Below are 17,849 nucleotides of genomic sequence, written 5' to 3'. Positions count from 1 at the left end.
TGGGCGCGGCGCATCAATCCGTCTGCATTTGTCCCATGGCTCATGGACCGGGTGCCCGAATTTGATTTATTTGGCTGGGTCGGGGAAGGCTCCCGCCCGGCGGGTGTCAGATTGCGAAGCATCTGGGCAATTCCTGCCAGACTTTTCACCAATTTCGTGATGCAGCCGGGTCTGATGCCGGTGCCACAAATTGATGCTAATCCGGGAATCATTCAGCTGGAATGAATGGATTTGTTCAGCCTCCTTTCAGTGCCACCGAATGATTGATTGGTGTATTTGGGGCTTTTTCTTTAAATAGAGCCGATAAAGGCGACTTGATTTGCGAGCTGGCTGAGATTTTCTTTTTGGATTGTATTAAAATCGTGAGCAGAAATTTGCACCAATTAATGGGTCAACCTTTCTCTCCTCTTAAAGGCACCGATCCCACTTGGTGTCGGATTTATAATCCAGAGACGCAGGTTGGAACAGCTGCGTGAAAATGGGCACCGTCTTATCTCTGTCCCCCAGCTCGCGGAGATCAAGTTTATTTGAGGATAGCTCCGATACCAAATCTTTGAGTCACTACCACGCCATTCAGAGTGCCAAAAGCAACGTTCAGAAGGACAAGAATCTGAAGCGTCATTCCATGTTTATTCCTGCCTTGACTTGGAAGCGCCTGGTAGCTTCAACCAAGAGGAAAAGCTCTCGCAAGTCCAACCCGAGCAAGTACCATCACCAGAATGATGTGGTGCACCTCAACAGTGAAAATGTGAAGAAGTCTCTTTCCTGTGCCAACCTTTCCAGCTATGAACTCCAGGTAACCAATGACCCTTTGAGTACCAAACCAGCCTCTTCCATCAAGAAGGCCTCGTCTCATAACAGTGGAGTAGGGTCTCCGAAGCGTGTTATTGTGCAGGCATCCACCAGTGAGTTGCTGAAGTGTCTGGGAGAATTCCTCTGCCAGCGGTGCTACAGGGTGAAGCATTTATCCCCAACAGATCCTGTTCTTTGGTTGCGCAGTGTTGACCGCTCCCTGTTGCTTCAAGGTTGGCAGGACCAGGCATTTGTCACACCAGCCAATGTGGTCTTTGTCTACTTGCTTTGTAGGGATGTCATCGACGGGGACCAGGTTGCCACAGAGCATGATTTGCAAGCCACCCTCTTGACCTGCTTGTATTTGTCCTACTCTTACATGGGCAATGAGATCTCCTACCCACTGAAACCTTTTTTAGTAGAGAGTGCCAAGGATGCTTTTTGGGACCGGTGCCTTTGCATTATTAATACCATGAGTACCAAAATGCTTCAGATCAATGCTGATCCTCACTATTTCACCCAGATCTTTGCGGATTTGAAAAATGAAGGAAGTCGGGAGGACTTTAGCAAGATTTCTGTTACTCTAGATCGGTGACTGATGGAGGAAAAAGATCTCAATCTGAGATCTGCCAGTGTGTAACTTATTGAAGAGAGTTGTTGCACCTTTAAAAATTTAGTGTCCCTCCAATTGGTTTGAACAGGAAGTGTCTCTGATCTCTTAATTTTTGGCATTGAAATTGTTGGGCCCTTTTGCTTTAATCATTGTTTGTGAAAGGAAAATGATTTTCATTTTTCCTTTTAATTGAGAGAAAAGATATTAAGTACAGAAAATAAAAAATGGATGTCGGTGCAATGCTTTTCAAACATTTTGTAAGGGGACCTACTGTAAATATGTTTGGCATTCTGTGTATCTGCCCCTTTCAAAGGTTGATAATTGTTGCCTTGCTCTATCCTTGTTTTCTAAAATAGAAGGTTAATCAACAGAAAACATTACAAGTTGCAATTAATGATTATTTTACATGAAATAGCATAAAGCACTCAATATAGAAAATTTACATAACTGGATGCACTAGACATTCAATAAGCCTTGGGGGAATAACTAATATTTTGGTAATTGCAACCTCTTTAAACAGCTCCGCTCAGTATTTATATTTTTTAGAAAATTGGTGCATCACATTTTTTCTAAAATTCTTTAAAACAGAAAGCTGCTATTTTACAGTGATAATCTCTCAGTATTTAATGTGGTTAGGGGGTGGCAGATGTTATGTGTGCTTTTTTTCATCCTTTTGCCTTTCTATATCTGGATCAATTTTCCTCTCCTCTCCTTGTACACATGGACAGACAGACACATGGCTCTCAAACCAAAATAATCCAGTGGAAAATGAATCCATGGTTTTTGAGGCAGAGAACCTGCCTGCCCTGTAACCGCAATAGAGTTTCTTACCAAATGTATGCAATCCAAAATAATTTATGATCATTACTTACAACATTCAGGCTATTTAACCATATGACATCCCACTTCCAATCACTCCTACGACCCAAGGAGCCTTGTTTTCTCATTCTCCTCCTTCTTCCCCCCCCCCCCCCCCATTCCCTATCTCTTAATAATTGGATGGAAAAATAACACAATTTAAATGTTGCAGTGGTCTTCAATATTTCTGTAAAATGTCAGGAGGTTGATCTTTAATGCTTGAAATGTAGGCACAAATCTGCAAGGTTTACACCCAAAATGCTAATTGTCTTTGGGTGAGAAAGATGAAGGAAGGGGTTCTCATCAGAGCCAAAAACTGGGGACTTGTAAATGGTTTGATTGCCTGTTTTGATTATGGTGGGGGGGAAAAATCTATCGTGCAATTAGAAGAACTAAGTGACATGCTTCTGAAACATTGAATAGTTCATTCTGGTAATACCACTTTCCTGTTCACCAAAAGAAGTCTGCATGAAGCTGCTAATGGGTTTTACCTTTTTTTGGCTTCCTCCAGTGATAGATTTTAATTCAAAGGGAGTAGAACTCCTGTGGAATTGCTTGTGAGTAGTCCAGAGTTTCTGACCTGTAGCTGGTGAAATATGCTGAACGTGTCCATTCTTTTAAAGTCAATGCTCAGAATCCTCTGGAGAATTGGACATCTACAGGTTATCATAGTCGTTTAAGTTTTTGGCTCTTGATCAAGAACCCAGTATTTGCTTTAAGGTGGTCTGCTTTCCTTTCCCCTTGTGGTACAATAAGATGGATGCATGTTAGGTAGAAAAGTCTTCTCTCAAAAGATAGCTGAATCATCCCTATGCTTGCTTCCAACCAGAAATATATAGCCTTTATTGGTAGGGTTTGTGAATAGGTAACTGGAACATCTTGGGGATTGCAGTTAAGCTCTTTGTGCATGTAAAATAAAAGTGAAGCTACTTTTGAAAGTTAATAATGTCACAGGAAATCTTTTATTGACCTTTGACTTTCCGACAGATGTTGGTTAGACCAATGCTCCTAATACAATTTGGAATATCCTTTGTAAATATGATGCTACTGTGAATATGAGCATTTGTAACGGAGATTTTTTTATTTGAATTGTTGTCAATGTAAACTAACTTAATCATGTTTCTCAAAAATCTTTTGCCATTATTTGAGAATAGGTTCTATTTGTCGGTGTTATTAAATTATTTTTCTCTTCTACTGTGAGTTGGCAATGCTGCATGAACAGTTTTGAATTTTGAGATCTTCCACCTTGAATGTGTTCAGACTGACTGCTAAGAGATGTAATTTTTGAAACAAAAACACTTGCTTCTCTGCTTGAACTATTGCTTAATTTCTGAAGTGTTATGTTTGGAATTTGTGTTCAAGATGTTTGGAGCTTGTAAACCAAAAAAAATGCATCTTCAATCTTGTTTGTTTAATTTGATTCTTTAATTCCAACCACCTTGGTTATTTAAAAGAAGAAATTAGTGTACTGGGATTCTGAAATAAAAACTGGAAGTTCAAAACAAATCTATGAACATCTGAATGTCAATAAAGGTACCAATGTCTCGGGAATAAATTCTTCTAGTCCCTAGCTTCAAATGCAATACATCTCCAGAGATATTATTTAATAGAGGCTAAGGAGTCAGTGGGAAAAATGTTCCAAATTAATATTCTCAAACTATTGCTGCATTTGTAAATTGGAGCAGCAAGGGAATGACCCTCAGTGCCATTGAAGGACATATTAAGCCAATTGCATTCCCCTAATCACTTACCAGCATCCGCATGCACTTTAAAGTTAAGAAATTAATTGAATATTTATTCTTAAATCCATTTTAGAAAATAGAATACTACAGCACAGTACAGGTCCTTCAGCCCTCTGGTGCGCTGACTCGTATATTCCTTTTTAAAAACAAAATACTAAAACCTCCCTACCCTATAACCCTCTATTTTTCTTCCTTCCTTGTGCTATCTCTCTTAAATGCCCCTAATATTTCCTGGTAATATTCATCACAATCCCTGGCAAGGCATTCCAGGCACCCAGAACTGATTTTTTTATAATTTACCCCAATGCCTCCTCTAAATTTCCTCCTTCTCACTTTGTACACATGTCCTTTGGTGTTTGGTATTCTTGCCCTGGGGAAAAAGGTGCTGGCTGTCCACCTTATCTATGCTATCAATTTTCTTTAACTACCCAATATAAGCTTACATGTTGACACACTTTGTATCCTGAACACTTTTACAACTCTCTTTAAAAGATTTATTCTATGTTCCAAATTGCTTGTGTTTAATCTCATAATGGCGTGTTCTGTTGTCCCTTCACCCTCAACTATAATGTGCATCTATCGTGTAATGCTCAGACCTCCTTCATGTCCTGCAATAAAATCGTATTTGTCCCATCTCGATAAATGCTACTTATAAGCAGTTTTTTAAAGCTGGGTATTCTCTCAGAACTGTAATCAATCTTCTTTTCATCAATGTAACTAACACAAGAAATGCCGTTGATTTTCTATGTGTTTCTGCTTTCATTCCTGGTTCCACACTTTTATTACTCCAGGTAACTTTTTAAAAGGCACATTGTTAAATTGATGACTTTCTTCCATCGTCAATGCAAGTATTTGCAGGGCTGTTTGTTACCACTGGTGGTCCTGAAGAATGATCCCTGATCTAATCGCAAAATAAAATTAGATGTATGAATCTAAATCAATTTCCTTTACATTCTCTTCTTTACTTGAAGAGAATGTAAAGGAAATTTCTTTGCCATCTTCCTGCTCCAAATGTCATGCAGAATTTCTGACAATATTATGTTGTACTGTAGTTAATTACTAAAACTTGTGTGTTCATTTGGCAAATGGCCTTGGGGAATATGGACGCAAGACGTTAATCTAGCCTCCTAACCCTGCTCTGCCAATTAGAAACTTTGTTCCACATCTCTTGCAGCCCTTTGCCCAAAAACAAGTATCCTTTCCATGGTTTTATTTTGGAAAAGTGCTACTGATGTGGTGTAGATTCATTGGTAATGCCAAATCAAAAGAATAATTTCAATTCTGTCATTTCCTCAGTAACTAGAGTGCATTCAAAAATCTTGGTTAGGTATGCTTATCAACTGGAGATGTACTGGTGGTGAGATAATGGGCAATGTTAGTGCAGTCATTACATTCAGTCAATAATTACACTGGACAATTTTTTTTTAAAGATTTGCTTCCTGAAAAAAATGGGGGTTATGATAGACAACATCAAGCTGAACACAAGATGATTTCAGATCTGCTGCATCATGTAAGAAGTTGGAGAAGCATTAAATTAACTTGTGTTGAATTTAATATATTTAATTGCATAATGATGCTGACACATTGTGATAGTTCAAATGACCTAAAATGTTTTGCCATTATTCTCATTTATACTCAACATCTGATGCCTCTTGTGTCAACCACGATTGATAGATTTCAGTTGCCTTGATGCCGCTTTTCCATGGTCACAATGTCCTGGTGAAACCTTTCACCATGTTCGTCACTGACTGCACCAAGATCAGCAGGGAAGAAGTCCAAGTGAGAATGCAGAATATGAATTTTCAATGACCTGTTCATGGTTTTGTATGATTTTTTTGTAAATTTTATTTATCAACACACATATTCCATTGTGCATATTCCAAAAGAAAAAAAATTGATACATATTCCCCCCCCACACAGAAAATAGAAACCTCTAAAGAAAGAGTAGAGTTTAAGAAAAGAAAGATTAAGAAAATGTTCATAAGACACTAACAACATTTTTTAAAAACTTGTATAAACAAAACTCACAGGTCTATAAAATACTAAATTTTACTCACTACTATAAAATTATGGAACAAATATATTCTATTATAAAATTACAGATTCTAGTCAAAAAAGCCTGTTAAATAAATATAAAAACTAATACTAAATATAATACCACAAGGTGAAGGTAAGGTCAGGAATTGACAAACTGTCTCTAAAAATAAAAAAAAAATATTCATAAAGTAATTACCCCAATCTTGTGCATATAAGGAAACCAAATTTTCAAAAAGTGACTATTTTCTAGATTGTAAGCAACTTTCTCCAAAGGTATGCAGCTTCTCATTTCAGTATGCCATTGATCCATAGTTGAATTTTCTCCTAACTTCCATGTAGTTGCAGTATATCTTTTAGCTACTACTATTGCAATTTTCAAAAAATCCCTCTGAAACCGCTCTAGGAGGACTCTCGGGTCAATCCTTGCAAAATTACCAAATAGAACTAACATAGGATCTTGTGGAAGTGGGATCCTCATTATCTGTTTTAGAAAATCCATTAAATTAGTCCAAAAGAAATTTAATTTGGGCAGAACCATGTTGAGTGTATAAAAGTAGCAACATCTTGCTTACACCAGAAACATCTGTCAGACAGTTCAGATTTTAATTTATTAAGTTTCTGAGAGGTTAAATATAACTGGTGCAAGAGATTATACTGAACCATTCTATATTGAACATTAATAATGCCTTGATATCAAAACATATCTGGGTCCATTTTTTTTATCAGCAATAATCTGGTCTAAATCAATTTCCCATCTATGTTTAGATTTAAATTAATCTTTCTTATTAGTTCCATCTAAAATTAACAAGTACTTAACAGATATAAAATGTTTCAAGTATGGATTGATAACTACATTTTCAATCTCATCTTTAGGAGGTAATGAATATAGAATAGATAGATTATTTTGTAAGAGAGCCTTCAACTGGAAATATTCAAAAATAGTATTATTTGATAATCTATATCTAGTTTGTAATTGATCAAATGATACCAATTGCCCATCCTGAAAACAATGTTTAATAACCTTTATACCATTCTTTGACCATTCTATAAAATTTTTGTGATTCATTGTAAAGGGTATCAATCTGGTTTGTACTATCGGCATATTAACTAAACCATATCCTTTCGTTCCTGTTAATTTATGCACTTCATGCCATATTCCCATCAAATGATGTAATATTGGTGTATATGATTCCCCTGTCAATAAGCCTTCATTCTATTTATATTTCTTCAGAATTTTGTTCATGTATTTTACACAGTTCAGCATTTTCCCAAGCAGCTTTTCCTTCTTCCAAAAACAGCAGAGAGAAACCTTAATTGCGTAGCAATATAATGATACTCAAAATTAAGTAAGTGCAAAGCACCTACTTCATATCTCCAACTAAGCTTTTCAATGGAAATCCTATATATATCGCCTTTCCACAAAAACTTTCTGATGATTTTATTTGTCCTTAAAAATATTTTTAGGAATAATATTAGGCAGGGTGTGGAGGTGCACATACTCGTAGTGAACCGGTCCCACTTGTACCGCCGCGCCGGCGGGGCAGCTGTGTGTAAATGGCGCCGTTGGAAGACCTCAGCTCATGGTTTGAACTGAACACATGCCTCAGGCAGCATGATGACATCACCACCCGCACGGGGCGGAGCTCACGCTGCCCTTAAAAAGGGCGCATGGGGGTTTTGAATTAAACTGTCGTTGAAACCCCAAACGTGGAGGTTGAGAGACTTTTTCTTCGTAGCTGCTGCTACATGGGATTGAAATAAGTATTGGATTCTAGGAAAATTGTTCATTTTGATACAAATCATCTTGTCTGTCAAACTAATAGATAATTCCAGCCATCATTTTAGAACATCAATTTTTAAAAATAATGGTCCATAATTGATTTTGTACAAGGTATCTAACTGTGGATTAATTCTTACCCCTAAATATTTAATTTCTTCTTCAGTCCATTTAAATTTAGAATTTTTCTTTTGCATCCAGAATAATCTCCAGATGTCAATAGCATCATATCGCTCTTGTCCAAGTTTACTTTGTATCCCGATATTCTACCATATTGATCTTGTCTTATTTGTAAATTATCCAATGATTCTTCCAGGTCAGTTAAATAAACAATCACATTATCTGCAAAAAGATTTAATTTGTGTTCATCTAGGCCAGTTTTAATGCCTTTAATATTTGGATCAGACCAAATTAGTTCCACTAAAGGTTCTATTACTAGTACAAAGTGGGCAGGAGACAGTGGGCAGCCTTGTCTAGTTGATCTTGTCAAATAAATAAAGTCAGAGATAACCTCATTCCTCATCACCTTTGCCTTTGGATCAAGATACAGTGCTTTTATCCATTTTATTAATGTTGGACCTAACCTAAATTTTGCAAGTCTTTTAAAAAGAAAACTCGACTCAACCCTGTCAAAAGCTTTTTCTCCTACTGCAACACTTGCATTGTTCTTTTCTTTTTAGAACTGTGGATCAAACTAATCAGTTTAGTCACATTATCTGCTGACTTTCTGTACTTAATAAATCCTGTTTGATCTCTATGAATTAATCGTGGTAAGAAATTTTCTAATCTATTTGCTGATAATTTAGCTAAAATTTTGTAATCCACGTTTAGGAAAGAGATGGACCTACAATCCTATTAATGAATCTTTACCTTTTTTTGAAATAACTCTTATAATAGCAGTTTTAAAAGAATGTGGTAAAGTTCCTGTCTGGTCTAGCTGTAGTAATATCATCATAAAAACTGGGATCAATGCATCTTTAAATTGCTTACAGAATTTGGAAGTAAAGCCATCATCTCCTGGAGACTTATTATTCTGTAATGAAGTTATTACTTTTACAACTTCCTCAACTGAGAACAGTGTTCCCAAAATCTTCTGTTCCTCCTGGACCTGTTGAGGTAAATTAACTAGATCTAGAAATTGATCAATTGTATCTTCATCATTCCTTGATTCTGATTTATATAGTTCAGTGTAAAATTGTTTAAAATAATTTTTATCAAATCAAATAGCTGTAATTATTCTAGATTCTCATTCCTTTTTCAATTGCCAAGCCAGGATCTTAATTACTCATTCTTCCAATTCATAATATCTTTGTTTACTATTTAAAAGCAACTTTTCTATTCTAGATGACTATAAAGTGTGATATTATAACTTTTTATTCAATAAAATCCTCTTCCTAGCTTTCAACAGATATTTGTATAATTCTTTCTCCAAGATTAGAATCTCTTTTTTTCCAAATTATCAACTTGGATCATATATTTTTAATTTTAGAGGAGAAACCCATTATTTGACAATGAATATAAACCTTAAGAGCATCCCAAAGGATGAATTTGTTATCCATTGAACTATCATTAAATTCTAAAAACTTTTTTATTTGATTTCTAATAAATTGACAAAATTCTTCTTGTTTCAATAGCAGGTTACCAAATCTCCATCAATAAGCTATTGTCCTTATAGCCTCTAAATTTAGCACCATATATAATGGGGAATGATCTGAAATAAACCTGGATGTATATTGGATTTGAGGTACTCTACCATGTGGTTTAGCTGACATTAAGAACATATCTATCCTAGAATATGAGTCATGGAGATTTAAGTAAAATGAATAATCTCCCTCCCTAGGATATTTCTTTCTCCAGACATCTATCAGATTAAAATCTCTCATTAATAACAGTGTTAGCTTTGCCACTTTTGACTTTCCCACTGTTCTTGTTGACTTGTCCAGCAAGGGGTCTAAACAAAGGTTAAAATCCCCCCCTTACCAAAATATTATCATTTGCCTCACCCAATTGAAGAAAAGTCTTTTGTCTAAACTTACGATCATCAAGGTTAGGGGCGTATAATCTGTGTCTATTTTTCTGAGAAAATTTGACAATTAATAAACACAAACCTATCAAATGGGTCTAGAATGACTTTTTAAATCAAAGTAGGTAATTTTTTATATATCAAATAGCAACCCCTCTAGCTTTGGTATTAAAATGTGTAGCTACAACTGTACCTACCCAATCCCTCTTTAGTTTCTGGTGTTCATCTTCAGTCAGATGGGTTTCCTGTATAAAAGCTATATCTACTTTTAATTTTTTAAGATATGCTAAAACTCACTTTCTTTTTATAGGGTGATGAAGCCCATTCACATTAAAACTAATAAATTTTAAATTACTATCCATTATTATCTTGTAAACTATTCTACAAAAGGACCTTTAATAATAAATTATATATCAATTCTTGACTTCTCACCAAATCCATAATCCTAAATTTAAATTGAATTTCAATAACATTTATCATACATAAATATAGTAGGTAGAAAAGAATAGACAAAAGATTCCCAAAAGCACTGCCAAATATTCTCTTGATGCTGCTACCCCTCTCTATTGTTTGGGATGTGAAACAAAAACACATTAACACCGGTGACTCAGTAGCAACCAGTTTCTCCATCACTCTGGCTCCCCTGAGAAATTAAGTCCATCTGTAAAAGAAAATCAAACTAACCATCAACAACTAAGCCCACATCACTTTCAGTTCAAGTGTCATTCTTGTCAACTTCTGCTTGACGTAAATCTGGTAGTTTTTTCCACAAACTCTTGCGCATGATCTGGATTCCAGAAAGTCCAACTTTGTTGACCTTGTACATCTTCAAAGTAGTTGGATAACGTAGTGTAAAAGTATAAACTTTCTTCCACAGAATGTTCTTAATTGGATTAAAACTTTTACTTGTTTTTCAATAATTCCAAATTGATATCAGGATAGATGAAGATTTTACTGCCTTCTATTTCCAGCAGCCTTTTTCTCTCTTTGGCTTGTTTTATCGCTAACTCCAAGACATTTTTATGAGCTTGATATCAAAGAAATTTCACTATTATAGGTCTTGGATTCTGTTTTGAAGGGGGATTTGGACTATAAAGCCCTATGGGCACATTCAATCTTGATAGCATCTTTAAAATTTCATGCCCAAAAATCTGAGGGATCCATCCCTGCATAAACATAATCTCATCCCCCTCCTTTCCTTAATCACATCTTCCCCCCTTTCCTTAATCACATCTTCTCCCTCCTTTCCTTATTTAATACCAATAATCTTGACATTGTTTCTGTAGCTAAAATTTTCCAAAGAGTCCACTTTTGCAAGCGTTTCTTCATTTTTCTCTTTTACATGCTCATATCCTTCAGCCTAACCTCTTCCTCTTCCAACAGGTCTTCCAGATTTGCCTGTTCTCCTTCTTCTCCCTGTGTAATATCCTCTTCCAATTCTTCTTGTCTTTCCTCTTCCACATATCCTCCAGTTTCCTAAATAATTAATGTCATTGCCATTCTCCCAGCTGATGCCAGGTCCTGGCTCACCAATTTTGTGAGCCATTCAGCTAGGTCTCCCTTCTGCTGATGTTCACGCATGCATGATTCATTCTATATGTGCGTTCGCGTCATTCCCACTACCAGTTCATCCGGGCATCCCTGCAGTTGCAGGGACACCACAGTCCACTGTGTGGCAGATCGGAGAGCTCGTTTTGCACAGAGAACCGGGCCCACTCCAGCCCAAGGTCTTGTCTGCGAGGCTACAAGGTAGGCCCTTCTTTTTCTTCCAGCTGTAATTTTTTTCAATTTTTGTTCTTCTCTTCTACTTCTCTGTCATTTTTGAGTGGCATTTTTTTCACATTCCAGGGTAGTTCCCTTGTCTTCCTTATTATTTTTTAGAGTAAATATTTTGATTTTTGGGTCCTTTTTAAACTTTTTCTCAGAGGAGCCAGATCTCCCGTCCTGGTTCTACGTCATCATGTGATGTCCCCCCATTTTGTATGCTTGAAGTAGACTTAAAATATGACAGGGAATCACAAAAATAGGTTGTAACTAAAAAAAAAAAAAAAAAAAAATTACATGATCGGAAAATTTGAAGGTGATTTTCGTGATCAGCAGCCCAAAATCCTTAAATTCACCCAAAAGTGATCAGGAAGAAAATCTTGTTGTCCAGTGTAATTGATAGGACTAATCCAGAAATGTAAGATTATAGTTTGCCATGTCACTTGAGAATTTGATGCATTTTGAATGTCTGGAAGAAAAAATGTCTGCCAAATTGCTCTTGAAATTGTTAATTTTTATTTTCAAAAAATGCCCACCTGATCGTCTTGCCGAATCCAGCTTGTATGACACTTCAATTCTACACCAAATTGGTTGCCTGACCAGAATGCCACCCAATTGTAGAAAATTGCTAAGGAGTTACCCTCCTTGAGTAGCTAAGGATTTTTAAATTTATACATTTTTTTTTGTGATCTGCCAGCATTTATTGACGATCTCCAATTGTTCTTGAGGGTGGCAGTGAGTTGCTGCTGTGAACTTCTGCAGTCCCTTTTGTGAAGATCCTATCACTGTGCTGTTGAGTAGTGAGTTCCAGGACTTAGACCCAGCAATGATGGGTAAAATATGCTGGCCAGGCCAGCTACTTTACAATTTATATATATATATTTGAACACTCCACTTGTGTCTGAGTTTAATATTATCCTGGGTTGTTGTTTGGGGAAAAATGGAGGCTTCCTTTCAAGGTATTGTTGAATGAACCAATTCTTGTGGGTCTCCTTTGGCATCACAAATGGCGTCTCAGTCTTCCAGCGGGATATGGACCATATGGTGGATCAGTAAGAGTTGCGGGCCACTTTCCCATATCTCGACAACATCACCATCTGCAGTCATGACCTGTAGGACCATGATGCAAATCTCCACAGAGATTTCTTGAGACAGCCAAGCTCTTTAATCTGATGTACAACAAGGCCAAGTGCGTGTTCCGCACAACTCGCCTGGCCATCCTTGGCTGTGTTGTGGAGAATGGCATCATTGGCCTGGACCCAGACCACATGCAACCACTCCTGGAGCTTCCCCTCCCATACAGCCTCAAGGCCTTGAAGAGGTGCCTTGGGTTTTCTCCTATTAGGCTTAGTGGGTCCCCAATTATGTGGACAAGGCCCACACTTTTATCAAAGCTACGTCCTTTCCTCTGCTAGAGGAGGCTAGTACAGCTTTTGACACTTCAAGTCCGACAACACCAAGGCCGTGATGCATGCTGTAGATGAATCCACCCCTTTTCAGACTTCGCCCTGGCAGCCACCCTTAATCAGGCTGGCAGGGCTATCGCATTTTTTTCACTCACCCTGCGGGGGCCCGAGATTCAACACTCCTCAATCGAAAAACAGGCCTAAGCCATTGTTGAGGCAGTGTGGCACTGGCACCATTACCTGGCCAGTAGGAGATTCACCTTGCTGACTGATCAACATGTTTATGTTCAACAATCAGCAGCGGGGAAAATCAAAAACTGTAAAATACTGTGGTGGAGAATAAAATTATCCACCTATAACTATGACATCCTATACCAGTTGGGGAAACTTTACGAGCCACCAGATGCCCTGTCCTGTGGGGCTTGTGGCAGTGCCCAGATTGACTGACTGCAGAACTTCTATAATGATCTCTGTCACTCCGGAATCACCAGGTTCTTTCACATCGTCAAAGCACACAACCTCCGTTGACAAGTTCAGGACCATGACAAAGAACTGCCAGATCACTCAACCCTTCGAACAACTCAGAGTTGACTTTAAATGACCCCTGCTCTCTACTGACCATAACATATACTTCCTTAACATCATCGACGAATACTCCCGCTTTCCATTTGCCATCCCCTGCCTGACATGACCGCTACCACAGTCATCAAGGCCTTGCACAGCCTCTTCACTCTTTTTGGCTTCCCCAGTTATATCCACAGTGACTAGGGCCTTCCTTTATGAGTGACGAGCTGCACCAGTACCTGTTGGCCAGAGGCATTGCCAGGAGCAGGACCACCAGTTACAACCCCCAGGGTAATGGGCAAGTGGAGAAGGAGAATGCTACGGTTTGGAAGGCAGTCCTCCTGGCTTTGCAGTCTAAAGGCCTCCCAGTCTCCTGCTGGCAGGAAGTTCTCCTGGAGGTCCTCCACTGTATCAGGTCCCTGCTGTGCACCACCACTACGCTACACCACATGAATATATGTTTTTCTTCCCCAGGAAATCTGTGACAGGGACCACACTACTGGCATGGCTGATGTCGCCATGGCCTGTCCTGCTCCAGAGGTATGTGAGGAAACATAAGTCTGACCCACTGGTCGAAAGGATCCACCTCTTCCATGCCAACACCCAATATGCCTATGTGGCATATCCAGATGGACACGAGGACACTCCATCAGGGAATGGGCTCCCACAGGGGCACTGAAGACCGCTGCTAATAACCCCTCACCCTCCTCACTATTGAATGCACATGATGCACCCTACCACTAGTATCTTGCTTCCGCCTCGAGGGAGGATACAGCCACCCACCAGCACAATACTGATGAATATGAACAGACACCTGAGACCGTCCAGGACACATAGGCAGCCACAACCGGTTCTACGACGGTCCCAGTGAATGACCAGACCATTTGATAGGCTGAACTTATGACTTTTAAATTGTAAATGTGTAACCTTGTATGTTCAACTTCACCCCGTGGGAGTCTTTTTAAAAACAAGGGGTGAATGTGGTAAACCACTTAGACCATTTATAGTGTGACTGAGAGCACTCAAGACCAGAGAGAGTACAACACGTTTTTATTCAGTAAGAGTAACACACAATGGTCTTTGGACTGAACTGGGCAGGGATGCAGGGTTTAAATTGGGATATGCGGGGGTAGAGTCAGGGGAGGAACCAGTCCTTAGGACATCACACCAGTAGTGAATTCCCAGTTAGAATGAAGCCTGCAGGTGAAACAGAGAACATAGAACTAGCCTGGATATTTCTTCCCCCTTTACCACTACCACCTGAGCACTCCATGGGCTGTTACTGAGCTTGATAATGTTCTCATCAAGCAGTCACTGTGTCTCAGCCTTAATGAATGCCTGGTCCTCTGCACTGTAGTAGCTGGTTTACATAGCAATTGGTCTGCAATCAGTGCTCAGATTTGCATTTCCTCCTTGTTTATATTTATCTCTTTTATATCTTAAGTACAGCTTTTTTGCACTATCAAAAAGTAAAAATTCTGTCTGACCTGCAGGAAAAAGAATCTCAGGGTTGTATGTGATGTCATATTTTAATTTTTTAAATTTAGACATGCAGCAATGTATCAGGCCTTCTGGCCCATGAGCTCATGCCACCCAATTACACCTAATTGACTTACAACCACCAGTCCCAATCACTGGCGCTAACCAAGCCACCCGTGTACATGTATGTACTCTGACACTAAATCTGAACTTTGATTCTGGGTTCATGGACACATTTCTGAATACCCACTATTCACTTCCATTTTCCTTCAAGATGAATTCCAGGTTTCAAGCTGCCATAATCAAATTTAAATTTGCATTATTTAAAGAAAATTAAAAAAAAACTGCAGCTATTGGAAATCTAAAATAAAAACAGAAAATGCTGCAAACACATAAGTGGTCAGATAGGAACTGTGGAAGGAGGAACAGTTGGTGATTTGGGTCCAGGGCCTTCAGCAGAGTTGAGATAAAAATAATCAAATTACTTTTCAGTGTCAATACATTTCTTTTCTCCCACCTTCTCTCCCGAAAATTAACATGGCACTTTTCTTTTTCCCCCACTCTTGATGGAAGATCCAAGGCTTGAAACATTTTCTCTTTCCACTGACACTAGTTGACAGGCTGAGCGTTGCCAACATTTTTCATTTTGAATCGACATACCCTGAATTATTATTATAATAACACCTTTTATTTATTTAAACTGTGGCTCGTGAAGGATGTGCATAAGATGTCATCCTGTTTCAAGCACAGAAGTATCCTAGCTTATTAAGCATTTGACCCACATGTATTTAAATCTTCAATCATGTTTAAAAATGAGAGCACATAAACACTCTACACATTGGTGCCTGTGATATAATCAAGAAGTTAAAACACACCATGTTCATCTTTTTTGACTAGTTCTATCCTTTTCTATCTAAATCCACATCCTCAACCATATATAAAAATCCAGACCACAAACACAAGATATCAGCATCACGTGCAATTACTTCCAAAATCCCCGTCACCATGCATTTCTCACTTGAAGTGAGTCACTAACTCTTTATTACAACAAAAATACTGGATCTTCCTTATCCCACTGTGAAGGCAACCATCTTACTAAGAATTCAGTGTTCTGAGCTGATAACCTATCAACTTGATGGGATCTAGTGCTGAGCTCCTTATGAGCTGATTTCCTGATACCTGCCATGATCCTGATAGCTGTTATAGAGCCATGAAGCAATGATATATGGTGTTTCAGGGTACATTGTCTTTTATGAAACATTCTTAATTTTGTTAACGTCAGTTTCAACCAAACCTAATTTGATATGGCCATTAGTATGCCATCCCATGGCATTAGAGTGACTTGAGGTATTGATCTTCCATCCGAAAGATCAGCGACCTGAAATGTTGCCTCTTTCTCATTTGGCAGGTGCTGCCTGACCAGCTGCGGGTTTTTAAATGTTAAATTTAGACATGCAGCACGGTAACCAGCCCTTCCAGCCCACGAGCCCATGCCGTCCAAATATCCCAATTAACCTGCAACCCCAATAGTTTTGAAAGATGGTAGGAAACCGGAACACCCAGAGGAAACCCACACAGACTCGGTGAGAAAGTACAAATTCCTTACAGACAGCGCTGGACACGGGTCACTGGCGCTGTAGTAAAGTTGCACTTGTCACTACGCTAACCATGCCACCCTTCCGGAATTTTCTTTTCTCCTTTTACATTTGCAACTGTTGCAGCACTTTGCCACTGAGTCATAAATGCTCATTCCTCTGAAATGCAAGCAGAGGATTCACTCACAGCTCATCTGTTTCAGCACCAGCTGTAGGCTCTCCTGAAGGTGAGTCAAAGGCAAAAGGAGAATGCAATTTAATCGACCATTGGTCATTATTAATAGGGTTTCCGTGGATATGGACAAAAGCACATAAAATCTTTAAACTGTTGAATATTTACAGGGGCAAGCCAACATCGATTTTAAATTCTGATTCCAACTTTTCTCCCAAAGATAATTCTCCATGCTACGTTCTAGTATGTGCTTATCCGAAACCTTAAGGCATTCTTTGACTTGGCTTCGCGGACGAAGATTTGTGGAGGGGTATGTCCACGTCTGCTGCAGGCTCGTTGGTGACTGACAAGTCCGATGCGGGACAGGCAGGCATTAACACATGAGTTATCGTACACAGGACCGAAACTGTGGATGTCAGCTAATTAGTCATTAAGAAAGTCCACTGAGCTCTCGCTGTCTGCCACTGCTGGAACTAATGGTCTCTGCCAGATTTTCTGGGATGGTGGCTCCAGCAGCTCTTGTGACCTCTTGTGCCTTTTGTGTGGATTTTTCTCATTGGCCTGTGAACACATGGGATTTTCTTGGATGCTTTGATTTGGTCCCACATCCCATATTGGTCAGTAGTTGTAATTACAAAACAGGTGGCTGGTCGGAGAAACAGAAAGGAGTTAATGGACAAGTGTGTGTGAATAAGTTACAGGGAAACGTCAGGGAATAGGATTTCTCTGAGAGCCGAAATAAACTTCTATATTAATTTGAAGTAATAAATCAGATACATATCTCAGTGGGGTCAAAATCATAGAAACATCCATTCATTTAATGCTGTTCACGACCTTCAGAAATCCCAATCACGTTCAAAGCAATACTCACTGTTGCAAAATAGAAAATACAGCAGATCACAGCAAGCACCTGTAAATGACAAGGACTCACCATAAGTGATACTGCGAAGGGGTGGGGATGAGGGAAAAGTAATTTTCAATCATCTTGCTTTTTCTAGGCAATCCCTTGATGCAAGAATGGGCCAAA

At 38.7% G+C, this 17,849-nt stretch overlaps 1 protein-coding gene across 1 annotated transcript; it reads left to right on the top strand.

Moving 5' to 3' along the window:
• The first annotated feature begins 478 nt into the window (after nucleotides 1–478).
• On the top strand, nucleotides 479–1,387 carry LOC138752779 (cyclin-dependent kinase 5 activator 1-like). The gene has a single exon (XM_069915443.1). It carries the CDS (start codon nucleotides 479–481, stop codon nucleotides 1,385–1,387), a length of 909 nt encoding a protein of 302 aa, XP_069771544.1.
• The last annotated feature ends 16,462 nt before the right edge of the window (nucleotides 1,388–17,849 follow it).

Source organism: Narcine bancroftii, chromosome 2 (assembly GCF_036971445.1).
Source record: "Narcine bancroftii isolate sNarBan1 chromosome 2, sNarBan1.hap1, whole genome shotgun sequence".
Taxonomy (NCBI): domain Eukaryota; kingdom Metazoa; phylum Chordata; class Chondrichthyes; order Torpediniformes; family Narcinidae; genus Narcine; species Narcine bancroftii.
The sequence above is the reverse complement of the archived record's forward strand: the minus strand, read 5'-3'. Positions and strand labels throughout refer to the sequence as shown.